This window comes from Silurus meridionalis, chromosome 8 (genome assembly GCF_014805685.1).
Source record: "Silurus meridionalis isolate SWU-2019-XX chromosome 8, ASM1480568v1, whole genome shotgun sequence".
Lineage (NCBI taxonomy): Eukaryota > Metazoa > Chordata > Actinopteri > Siluriformes > Siluridae > Silurus > Silurus meridionalis.
This window is the reverse complement of record NC_060891.1, coordinates 14,491,080-14,504,084: the sequence shown is the minus strand read 5'-3', so window position 1 is coordinate 14,504,084 and position 13,005 is coordinate 14,491,080. Positions and strand designations below refer to the sequence as shown.

At 38.1% G+C, this 13,005-nt stretch overlaps 2 protein-coding genes across 2 annotated transcripts in view; both read right to left on the bottom strand.

Moving 5' to 3' along the window:
- prkd3 (protein kinase D3) overlaps positions 1–3,632 on the bottom strand; it is a 37,333-nt gene extending 33,701 nt beyond the window's left edge. The window contains 3 exon segments of the mRNA XM_046855347.1: positions 2,158–2,264; positions 2,267–2,854; positions 3,221–3,632. Of these exon segments, the coding sequence (XP_046711303.1) occupies positions 2,158–2,264; positions 2,267–2,438 (279 nt within the window). The 5' untranslated portion in view covers positions 2,439–2,854; positions 3,221–3,632.
- Positions 3,633–7,751: 4,119 nt separating this feature from the next.
- mocs3 (molybdenum cofactor synthesis 3) lies at positions 7,752–12,519 on the bottom strand. Its single transcript, XM_046855058.1, has 13 exons — positions 12,325–12,519; positions 12,084–12,213; positions 11,902–11,994; positions 11,074–11,194; positions 10,903–10,977; positions 10,687–10,804; positions 10,429–10,537; positions 9,222–9,284; positions 8,954–9,117; positions 8,477–8,524; positions 8,291–8,387; positions 8,054–8,161; positions 7,752–7,947 (listed from the first exon to the last, which is right to left on the bottom strand). The coding sequence occupies exons 1-13, from the start codon at positions 12,475–12,477 to the stop codon at positions 7,790–7,792; spliced, it is 1,437 nt and encodes a 478-aa protein (XP_046711014.1). The 5' UTR covers positions 12,478–12,519; the 3' UTR covers positions 7,752–7,789.
- Between the last annotated feature and the right edge of the window lie 486 nt (positions 12,520–13,005).

Sequence of the window (13,005 nt, the reverse complement as noted above, 5' to 3'; positions counted from 1 at the left end):
GATATCCATTCCATAATCTCCTTTTATTGCACTCAATCTTTACCTTAAACAGAAAATGTTAAACAAAAGTAATGTTTACTTACAGCCTACAGACTGTGTGAGTTTAAATGTATAGGATTTAATTCAGTTCAATTGAATTCTTCTCTAAACAAACTCTAAAACAAGAACTTCATAGCTGTGGAGTACTTCAAACTTTAATTTTGGCATAAAAATTGACCATGGCATCTCTGTCATTAAATGTCCTGTTCCTGCCCTGAGCATGTGGCAGCATGGCTTCTACAACAAAGAGCCTCTAATAAAACCTCTATCCCATTTTTTTTAACTGTAGGTATATATATATATATATATATATATATATATATATATATATATATATATATATATATATATATATATATATATACACAATGTATATCAGTGGTCCCTCAAAAGAGGTCATTTGGTTTTTTGCACAGAATTAAAAAAGCATGAAGTTGTAAATGAGAACATTGAACCATGAAGGTTATAATTTGTTAAATGTTGAGATATTCATATGGTGGGGCTGACCCAATTTCCTCCTATGGACAAACAATCCTGGTTATGTTTTAGGATTTATGTCATTACTCACATCAACACTGCCTCCATTGTGACATTACATCTCTCTGTGAACTCAAAACTGATGGTATGAAAATGTCTTTTAATCAGTGACTAACGCCTCTCATTGCTTATCCACTAAAGGCACTTCCTGGTGATTATAGTACAGACGAGCCACAGTCTAGATTAGTCACAGCCTTTTACATAAATTAATATGATAGAAAACTACAGTTGATCAGTTACTTTAGTTTTGTTACCTTTTCAACAAAAACAACATCGTGACAGATTTAGATCATTTAATTTCCAGATTCCTGAATAAAGCCACTAATACTCTGTTATGTTAGTAGTGAGTGAAGACCGGACGGTTTAGGGATTGTTACCAGACACGTCAGCTGCAAACAGCTTAAGAGTTGCCAGCTGACCAAAACACTGCCCCATAAATCTAGAACAGCATTCTCAGATTTACATTGTTCCAATTAATCCTGATTAATATGAGACCATTAGCTCTCAAAACATTTCTGGTGAGACTCATAAAAATGACAAACGCTATCAAATTTCTAAAGTAAATGCCTGCTATAATAAACCTTACTGAGATCATTTGTTTCTTTTCTATCACACAGACAGAGATAAAAAATTGTGTGTGACAGCTCAGGTAAGATATTATGCAAAGATCTACTGTGATCGTGTACAGACTTAGTTGTTCCTTTTTAATTATTGTCCCCATTTCAGGAAAACTATTAAGTCCTATTTTTGTGCAAGTACACAAGCACATTTAGGCTTTTAAATGATTATCATACTTTATTTGTATAGTAACATAGTAACCCAGCAAGACCAGATGGATTTATACCAATCTGTAAAGTGGAGTGTACCTACCTGCCTATTTTAAAGTCTACAATCACTATACAGGTAGTCGTCGACTTACGACCACAATTGGGACAGACAAATCGGTCGTAACACGATTTGGTCATAAGTAGAGTAGGCTATATGTACAGTACTGTGAAATTATGCCGGAAGCTGGTAAAAAAAATACCGTACGCCGCGGCTAGCGATTGTCGTCGATTGTAGTCGAATGGTCGTAAGTTGCATAGGTTGTAAGTCGACAACTACCTGTAAATGTACACTTTATACATAAAACAGTGGATAGTTCCCATGTGTTTAATATGTTACTGCAGTGACAATTAAACAGCAGCTTCCAGTCTTCTGTTACACCTGAGAGTCTGTCTTGTTATGCTCAATTTGCTGTTGTGTTTTGACCTTAACAGGACTAAGTGGGGCAAAAATATTTAGAAAAAGATACAAACCAAGTGATTGAGGCTTAATGGCCTTGCTCACAGGGCCTACAATGTCTCACCCACAATCTTCTGATCAGTAGTTTAAAATCTACTGACATTGCTGGTAGTTTATAAAAGAGTATAATAAACTATAAATGTACCTTTGTTTCTACTGTAGTAAAAAACACATCAAACTATATTGTCTTCATGTCTTCTGACTGCAAAACCCAGTGTCTCTGAACTGCACTAAAAACATATTTCTATCATGTCATGGTAAACAAGGTTTTCTTAATATATTAATATGGATATTTACCTTTTGGTCAACAATAGAACAGACCAGGTCTTTCACAGCATTGAGTGACAGGTCATGTGGCTCCAGGCTGACTGTCTCCCTGGTGAGGCCAATCTGAAGGAGAAAGAGAGTCCATGGAGAGAACCTCTGGAGAGTGTAGGGCTTGGAGCGCTGTGACTGCCGTTGGACAGGCGGCCAAACAGGGCCACTGGGGGGCTCGGGGATGGGGTCGGGGGTGTAGGCTGGGACTGGAGGTAGGCTTTGGACAAGGGTGGAGGAGGTGTGCTACTGCAGGCAGACATTGGCTTGCCTCCTACCACTGAGATGACTGCTGAGTAAACCCCAAAGGTGATTAGTCTGGAATCTGTGTCTCAACAAGACCAATTTTTACTTAGAGTTTTATCTGGAAATCTATCCTTTATATAGTACATCAACAGTGTCTGAACGGCCACAGTCTTGCACAGTCCTTTGCATAGGCTTTGAAGTTTGTGTTTAGTTTATGTGCTGGATTTACATACTAATATTGTAATCCCAATAGCATACAAACACAATAATGATGATAATTTTGCTCTCGTTACACTGTGGTGCTCTATGGGGTACACATTGCATAGATGAATGTATGATGTCGCAGCTGAGCTATCATGATCTCATCTTGAAGATGGACAGAGCCACTGTCATCCTAGACTTTGTGTTCCGTCCCATTCCAACTTCTCAGACTCTGTTGAAAACAAAGAGTTCAATGTATCAAACATGCACCAAATCTTACTCGCGTGTGAGATGCACAAAGAAAAACAACGTCAAAAGCAAGCATCACTAAAGAAAACGATTAAAAAACTAACAATTACATTTATTTATTTTTCTATGACTGCAATTGCTCACTGTAACCAACATCTGGAAGCCTTGCCATTCCACACATCTGGAGAGGATCCTCCCCCTCTCGGTCGTGTAGCTGGCAGAGGACCACAACTGCCAGCAAAACAACTTTACAATTGTTTTGCTCGTGTTCACTGTAGGATGCACGATAACATGTAGGTACAAGAAATACAATATCACAAAACACTGTACACTGAAAAACAAACATTACCTGGAAACAATGCGTTTACTCTTTTCTTGGCTGAGAAACCAAAAAACTTTCCAAAAAAGCTGGTGTAAAAGTTTTTCAGAATCCCGTGTTTACTCAAAGGCTTTAAATCCCTGAAAAGTCCAGATTCGTGCCCTGATCTGGATTCGAGACTGCTGAAAACTTTTTTCTTCTTTCAGGTCTAGAAGCGAAATCCTCCTTCATGAGTGCGTCGTGTTTTCAGCTGTGGCTGTAGCCTCCAACTCCAGCGCTGAAAGAGAAAGTGGGGGAAAAACACATGCACCCTGGTTGCGGTGAATCTGGTTGAAAGCAAAAGTCGTGTCAAAACCCGAAGTGACTTCATTAATGTCCCATAAAGCCTGTGTGTTTCTCGGGGCTTTTTCCCCCCTGCTTTTGCATCACGCGCATGCCTGACTTGATAACCGTTTCCGTTATGTGAACGGAGGCTGAGGGCGCTTTTGCGACCTCTAGCGGTAAGATCCTTGCGTCTCTGAAATACAAGGCCACGTTGGTAAATCTGTAAATCGAAAACCAATGCAATTGATGATTACATAAATCTAAAGCAGAGACCCCCAAGCTTTTTATTTATTTTTTTATTATGTGCTTCACGGATTAGTTTCACACGAGAAATAGGCTGTATATTGTCATGCACAATAACTTGCATATTATCATACATATTACATGATTAAATTTTTTAGTTATTACATATATAATAAAAAATGTAACTGATCATAATGCAAAATCAGTGTGAGCTACATTTATTGATGCATAGAAAAAAACTGTGACTGAAACAAATTGCCACAGGCAGGAGTGGTCTCTTCTTATTTTTATACTGTGAAAGTCAATATTAAAATGGAAATTATATAAAAATGTTTAAGTTTTCATTCTTATCATGTGACTTGGTACCTAATGATTCACGGTCTGGTACTGGTTCCCCTGATTTAAAGTGTTCAAATGGAACTACTACAGCTTATACTGTATATATTATTCTTTGCTACTCACCTTCAACTACACAAAGTATTGATTTAAAAAATATATATTGTATGCTGTCATGGACTAAAATAGTTTGATATAGTTTTATCATGGGAATCAATATCAAGTTTACATAATTATCTTTAACACACAATGTCAGTTTGAGGTTTCAATGAATATGAAAAAATGTATATCAGTAGGGTAGATAATGATTTAAAGCAATAATATCAGTTCATTAGTTTTTAAAGATGTTCATGTTAATGTAGCCTATAGCTAATAAACCAATTCTTTTAACATCACAGATTTTAACATGATGATTTTAACTGATTTAACAGGTGTGTGGAAACATTGGATTAAAAGTTATAGAAATATACATATAGTGTGTCTTCTGTGGGAATTTAGAACAATCTTTTCTGAATAAAATTAATAAAATAAAATAAAAAAATAATAATTCAGTGCTTAATTAAAGGTTTGGTAATGTAAAAGTTGAAAAGTTGCTCAGGGGGTTGAAAGAGGCTGAAAGCAGTAATAAATGTGGGCGTGCATGTTAATAGAAAATGTTTAGATTAGCCCACAATCAGAAAGGAAAAGGCAAATGACATTAGTAATCTAGTGATAATGATATAACCCAAACAGCTAGACAAACAACACAACAAAACCAGGCTATGCCTGCATGTGTGTGTACATGGCTGCAGCGTACACTCACCCTGTCTGTATCATTATGTTTGTCGATTATATTTGTAGGATTATTATTATGAATGTGCGTGCGTGCGTGCGTGCGTGCGTGCGTGTGTTACCTCTAGGCGGCGCTGTTTGGGTAATAACTGAACTCTTAGACTTTGTAACGTGTTGTGGTAACGAGTTATATATATTTTATATGCCATGACCATGGGCTAATTGTTCCCACAGAAGGTCCACCCATGGTGAACAGATCTGAAAAGAGATCAGACAAACCCAGCGACAAGTCTGTCCACAGGCAAGTGTCTGGTGTCCAGGCCACCCACATAACTCAGTCAAACCCAGGCCAAAATATGAATCTTTTTGATTCACAACCGGAAAAAAGAAGTGTAGATTACAGCTATGCAAAAAACAGACCATGTTGCTGAATAATTATGAAGTATTGACTTCTACTTGGGATATTGTTGAGCCTGTCTGTGAGATTAGCATGGAAACAGGGCTGTCGATAATACCTGTGTGAGTGTGTGTGCGTGTTTGTGTGTGAAAGAGATTCCTTAATGAAATATTTTCTTAATCAAACATTCGCAACCTTTGCTCCAGAAGGTGGCGATAGTGTGCAGAAAAGTTGATTCGGAAATGATTCAGGAATTACAGTGTGGGTTTTGCTCAGCTTGAACTCTTGCACAGCTCTGTGAGAAGGTCATGACATAATTCTTCTTCTTTCGGTTTTTCTCATTAGGGGTCGCCACAGCTGATCATCCGTCTCCAAACCCCCCAATTACCTGCATGTCTTTCCTAACCACATCCATAAACCTCCTTCTTGGCCCTCCTCTTTTCCTCCTTTCTGGCAGCTCCATCCTCAGCAATCTCCTACCGATATTCCCCATGCCTCTCTTCTGCACATGTCCAAACCATCTCAATCTTACATCCCACATCTTGTCTCCAAAATGTCCTACATGCGCTGTCCCTCTAATAAACTAATTTCTAATCCTGTCCAGCCTCGATACTCCCAACAAAAAACCTTGGCATCTTCAGCTCTGCTACCTCCAGCTCCACCTCTTTTATTAAATGCCACTGTCTCTAACCCATACAACATCGCAGGTCTCACCACAGTCCTATAAACCTTTCACTCTTGCAGATACTCTTCTATCACAAATCACTCCTGCCACTCTTCTCCACCCATTCCACCCTGCCTGCACTCTTTTCTTCACTTCTCTAACACACACTCCATTACTTTGCACTGTTGACCCCAGGTACTTAAACTCATCCACCTTCTCCACCGCTTCTCCCCGCACCACTCCACTGCCCTCCCTCTCATTCACACACATGTACTCTGTCTTACTCATACTGACTTTCATTCCCCTCCTCTCCAGCATGTACCTCCACTTGTACAGGTTCTTCTCAACCTGCTCCCTACAAATCACAATATCATCCGCAAACATCATAGTCCATGGAGACTCCTGTCTGACCTCGTCCATCAACCTGTCCATCACCACTACAAACAGGAAGGGCTCAGAGAGCGATCCTTGATGCAGTCCAACCTCCACCTTGAACCAGTCTGTTGTTCCTACTACATACTTTACTGCTGTCACACTGTCCTTATACATGTCCTACACCACCCTCACATACTTCTCTGACACACCTGACTTCCTCAATACCACAACTCCTCTCTCAGCACTCTGTCGTACGCTTTCTCTAAATCCACAAACACACAATGCAACTCCTTCTGACCTTCTCTATACTTCTCCATCAACATTCTCAAAGCAAATAATGCACCTGTGGTGCTCTTCCTCAGCATAAAACCATACTGCTGCTCACAGATGGTCACCTCTTCTCTCAGCCTGGCTTCCACTACTCTTTTCCATAACTTCATGGAGTGACTGATTAACTTTATTCCCTTGTAGTTACTGCAGGTCTGCACATCTCCATTATTATTAAAAATTAGTACCAGCACACTCCTTCTACATTCCTCAGGCACCCGCTCACCTTCCAGAATCTTGTTAAACAATCTGGTAAAAAATTCCACTACCATCTCTCCTAAACATCTCCATGCTTCTACCGGTATGTCATCTGGTCCAACCGACTTTTCACTTTTCATCCTCTTAATCGCTGCTCTCACTTCCTCCTTAATAATCCTATCCACTTCCTGCTTCACCATCTCCACACCATCCAACCTTCTATAATTTTTCTCTTTCATCAGCTGCTCAAAATACTCCTTTCACCTTCTCAACACACTCTCCTCACTAGTCAACACATTTCCATCTCCATCCTTTATTGCTTGCAGCACATCCTTCCCAGCTCTGTCCCTCTGCCTGGCCAATCGGTATAAATCATTCTTTCCTTTCTTACTGTCCAACTTCTCATACAGCTTCTCATATGCATTTTCCTTGGCTTTAGCCACATTCCTCTTTACCTGCTGCTGCATCTCCTTGTACTCCCGCCTACTTTTCTCATCACTCTGTCAATTCCAAGTCTGTTTTGCCAACCTTTTATGCTTTCCTGCACTTCCTCATTCCACCACCGCATCTTTTTGTCTTCCTTTTTATTTCCAGATGTCACACCAAGTACCTTTCTAGCCGTCTCCCTTATCACTTCTGCAGTAGTTGCCCAATCATCCAGCACCTCCACCGAGACCATGTCTGACCTCTTCCATGAATCTGACACTACAGTCCTCCTCCTTCAGTTTCCACATACTGACATCTACATATTTGAAAGATGTATATGGAGAAGTTCCATGATTGATTGCATCTCACCATCTGTTGTAGGAGAACCTCAGTACAAGCAATGATCCAGTCGCTTTATAAATGTAGTAAGAGCAAAATGTTTTAACCAACAGACATGATGTCAAAAGAGTACATATGATGCTTTAAAAAGAAACCAAAAATAATGAGTAACATGTTTATTTTTGGATTAAGAAATAAGTTAATATTTTGGAAAAGACTGGTCAATCTTATTAGCCCAGGCCATCAGGCCTCCAGTGATATCCTTCACAGTGATGTGCTCTAGTTCAATTCCAGACATCTTCTCCAGCAGCTGCACAGCCTTCTGAGAGTCGTTCCCCAGTTTACAAATTACATACACTAGCAAGAAATAAGGTACAAGAAAAAAAAATCTAAATTAATACACCTCTACCAGCTGTAATTCATATATGTAAATTACATAGTGAGTCAAAGTTTTGTCAGTTACCTGGGACTTCTAATTTAGAGCACATCTGCGATTTTATCTCACGGATCTTCTCCTTTAGTAAATGAATGTGCTCTGTTTTTTGATCCTCTAAACTGGCCAGTGGAATATCTATTAGTAATAAACAAAATCTTAAATGGTGTCATGTAACAACAGCTTATGACATATTACAACACTCTGTATAATTTCCATTAAATCAGGAAGCATCTGTAATCTGTAAAAAAATGTTGGAACACATACTGATGGAAACTGGAAGATGGCAAATGTCCACCTCTACTTCCGGCCGAACATCAAGTAGGAGATGAGGAGTACTGCAGTCCACAATGGATTTATACTCCTGCAGTTAATAAATGGTGTATAAGATTAATTCTTTTTTTTTTTTTTATAATTTAATAAACACAATATTCATGCTTTGATTTTATATACCTGTACAGAGACTCGCTGTTCTGCAGACAGAAGATTCAATCTTCGGCACTGGAAAGAAAGGAACAATCAAAATGACCACTAGTTGACATGTTGGTGTCAATTTTTATTTTTTATTATTTTGGGGTTATTTTTGATGAGGGAAATTTTCAGCTTCTTAGAATAGGCTTACTTTAAATAAAGGTTAGTTTTCTCACATATTTTCAGTGAAATTTATACAGTTCGCCACAAATATATCTTTCATCTACTTTTTTTTTGCCAACTGACAGAAGTGGTCTATATTGAATGGTGTACAGTAAATCAACAGTCAAGGTATTAATTGCAACAGAGCTACAGTGACCTCTAGTGTAGAGTTTCTTAGTGGGACACAGTCAATTCACTCGAACTGAACCAATAGTACAGATATATAAATAGTATAAAGAAATAAATTACAGAATAAATACAGCAGCTCAAACACTGACCCCATGACATATTTCTGACCTTATCAGTTGCAGCAGAGCCACAGAAGCTCTCGTAGTCCTGCAGCTTTGTGACTGTGGGTGTCTCTCCACAAACAACACAGCCTGCCTGCTTGGCTCTCAGCTTTATGCTGCGAAACCGCCCATCTTGAGCATCAAACATTAGCAACTGCTGTCCAAAGGAAGCTACATTTACCAGTCAAAGACAAATGGCATCAAATGTGTACCACAAGCTAAAAAAGCAGCGAAGTGAAATCTGGTTGTTTGAGTGTGGTTTTAATAAAGGATACATTTTTGGCCAGAGGCAATCTTGAGAACCTCTAAAGCTTGAAGACAACCCATGACTCCAACCACTGCAATGAAAAATGGAATATGCTTTTTACACTGCAAAGGAATGGTTAGAAATCCGAAAGCACCCAAGATTAGCTGTCCAACCGAGTCATAAATAGAAAAATAAACATTTTAGATGAGCACTGTTTATTTATGCCTATACACACACTCCTACATACAAATAAGGCACAGTTTTCTACAAACAGATGAAGCTTAGTGGTAGAACAAATGGGGCTTTTTTGGTAGGCAGGGTTCAGTACACATGCAACTGAGGCATGTCTACAGGGGAGCCACAATTATAAATCTTTGCACAACTTTGCTTTTTTTCTGAAGAAAAGCATGAACTTACCCTAAAATACTCAGATATACTACCCCATGCACACACTGACTCCTACATACGATTCGATTTTTTACATTTATTTCATGTTTCAAAGACTATAAACAATTTTAATTATAAATAAAATGCTTGATAAAAAAGGAAGCACAGTAGCCTCACAGCTCCAGGGTGCCTGATTTAACTAGATGGGTTTCCCATCTTTTCCCACCTCCGAAGCCAGATTCCAATTGGTGGATTAGCTATCGTAAATTGTCCCTAAAAGTGTTAAGAAATGTGTAAAGATTTGTGTCAATCATGTCCTGTGATACATCCTATTCAGTGTAAATTTCATGTCATGCCTAATGTTCCCAGGATTATAATAATGGTCATTTAAATATCTAAACTGTAGTAAGACAAACAAAAATTCAACAGACTTGTATTATAATATTATAGTATAGTATACTATCGAGCCACTTACATAAAACATGTAATAATAGGTTTGCTAAGATGTCAGTACATTTTGATTATCATATAAAAGCTGAAGTGTCTATTTTGTTTGAAAAGTTACTGAATGTTTTGCAATGTAAGGTGTCTTCCCTTTTATAGATTCTACTTAGAGTTTTTCTTTCTTTTTTATTTAAGAGATGTATCATTGTAAGTTGCAGTTCATTGCTCAGTTATTGGTCTGTTTGATTGTTTTTTTCAGTGCTTCTTCATGCGGTAATTAGAACGTGCAGATTAAAAAATGAAAAGAACTGGAGCTGTATAATCGTGTTGTGTGCGTCCAGCGTCACTAGCACCTAGTAAACTTACATTCAGTACCTGTAGATGTGACTGTAAGTTGGACTCACCCACTCCTAAGACTCCTCCATCTGAGCAGTTTGTGACCGTTTCAGGTGGTGGGGGAACAGGATATAAACACCTGTAGCAGGGCCCTCCATTGTAATTATATACAGTAAGCTATGAGACAAGACAGAAGATGACAGCCAAGCACATTGATATTATTTTCATCACTTTGCTATTTTTCCAGCACTTTCACATCCCGTTCACTCCCTTCTAACATGTTCAGAAAGAAAAGCATTATGTTTGTGCTCTAAAAAGTGTCCTACCTGGCCTTCCATTCTCAAAGCACTTGCAGACACTAAGGGCTTGCCAGTAAGAACACAGGCATCATTGACCAGGTACCGTGTTGGAACATTATCCGAACAATCAGCCACAATATCATATATAAAAACACAGATAGTTAAGAATGCAAACTCTGAAAGAATCAAAACAACCAAAAGGTTTTAGGAGATTATGTGTCTGAACAATACAGGTAAGGATACTGTTGCATGAGTTGTAAGGCATTCTCAGAGGAGAGCTGGAGGTGATATGGTACACACTGTATTGTGGAATTTAACCTGTCAAAACACTAATGTTAACACACAGCCTGGGTTAAACCCTTGGTAACAGGGTTTAGATTGGATACATATCTTTTGTGTAGAAAAGAGACATACTTGCTTAGGGTCTGTGCTGCAGACTGGGCTTTGGGCAGACCCCGAGACTGCTCTGTGTGCAGGACCTGTCTGTGCAGATTACTTAGCTCCACTTCATCATAATCCAACAGCCCCAAATGCCCTGATAGTGCACATTACACACATAACTGATGGGACAATAGTTGCTAAATAGTTAGAGATACAAACAAGATTACCTAATACAAAGCAGGAGGAGCAAATCAACCAAAAGCAACAGGTATATTAAGGGGTTGTGGTACAAACCAGTATTGAGTACTTATTTTATATACACACCAATAATATTTCACATTGTGTTTTTACATTTTTTTTATTCTGTCTGTGTATAGTTATTCATCATTCATTTTCACTCAACAAACTGTAATTGATTGGTGCAAATAAATTTCTAGAGGAAATTGCAATTTTATTTGGCCACTCATTCTAGTGCAAAACCATGTAGTCACCTTGAGTGACTGTCTAAACTGGGAGATAAAGTTAAATGTTAACGTTATCTGGACCATTGCCTTTTTTGTTTGTTTGGTTTTTATAAACAGTGGTGCATATATCATCTGTATTTTCTCTGTATGCGTGGTTTAATCATGTCCAGAGGCAAAAACTAAACACAAAAAGTCTCAATGCCAGTTTAACTGTTTAGACCGAGGATGTAGGAAGCAGTATTGGATTTCCAGCCTCATATGCAAAAGTTGGCAATAATCACTGAAAATATCTGATTTATTGCAAGTGTGCTGTTCACACCAAGATTTAAAGGACAAATCTGTGTCTTTTATAGGAAACCTGACCACTTTTTCTGTCCTGTGTGACACTGAAGCCTACCTACTCCTGCTGCAGCGAGGTAGAGGGCTAGGGGACAGCCTAATCCTCCACATCCCACCACCAAAACAGACGTGTTTAAAAGACTCATTTGACCTGTAAAGACAAGGGAAGGGATGATTGTGCCTGTTTTGTCAAACGAAAATCAGAACCCGTTTCAAACTACTGTTTCATCAGACTTTCACCTTTGACTCCGAGGTCTGGCAAAAGCAGCTGCCTACTGTATCGCATAATGTCGTCGTTGGTTAAAGAAGTATACTGGAGGCGATCCAGATGTGATACCTGGTCTTGTAAGTCCATTAGTACAGAATTATCCTGATGAAATAACAAAATGGTCGCTTGTAAATGACAGAAGATTCAGAGATGCACCTGGTATAAGGCAGTGAGAAAACATGCTGTACTGAACACATAAATACACATGCAGACCTTCAGGGATTGCTCCAGCCTGTTTTTCAAATCAGCGATTTCCGCATCTTTTTCTAAGAGCTGTTTCTTCAAAGCTAAAATTTCATCCATATTATTCATCCAAGCAAAGATTACATTAAAACAAAAAATTGAAACAAAAAAAGAAATCCGCATGCAATCACTTCCTGTATCTATATGTCACCAGCCACGTGTGCGAGCGCTATGATCACGTGTTTTCACTCACCAATCAAGTTAAGTGTTTATTTTCTATGCAATTTAATTATTCTGCTTGCAAAATATTATATTTACAAATGTCGGACTACAAAGGCTACACCTTGTTTTCTCACTTTATCCATCTCCTGTGACAAAATGGCGATCAAAACTATGAATGTATTCTCACATTTCGTGTAATTTACTTAGTAATTAATTCTGTTTATCTGTGTTTATATGCATATATATATATATATATATATATATATATATATATATATATATATATATATATATATATATATATGTCTGTACATTTATGGGGAGAACTGTTACCTTTGACCTTGTAACTCTTTAATTATTTCTATTTATTTATTTATTTATTTATTTATTTATTTATTTATTTATTTATTTATCCTTTATACTCTAACTCATGTGATATTCCCTGAACCCCTGGCTTTTTTTGTAAAGAGTTTTAAAAATGCTCAATAA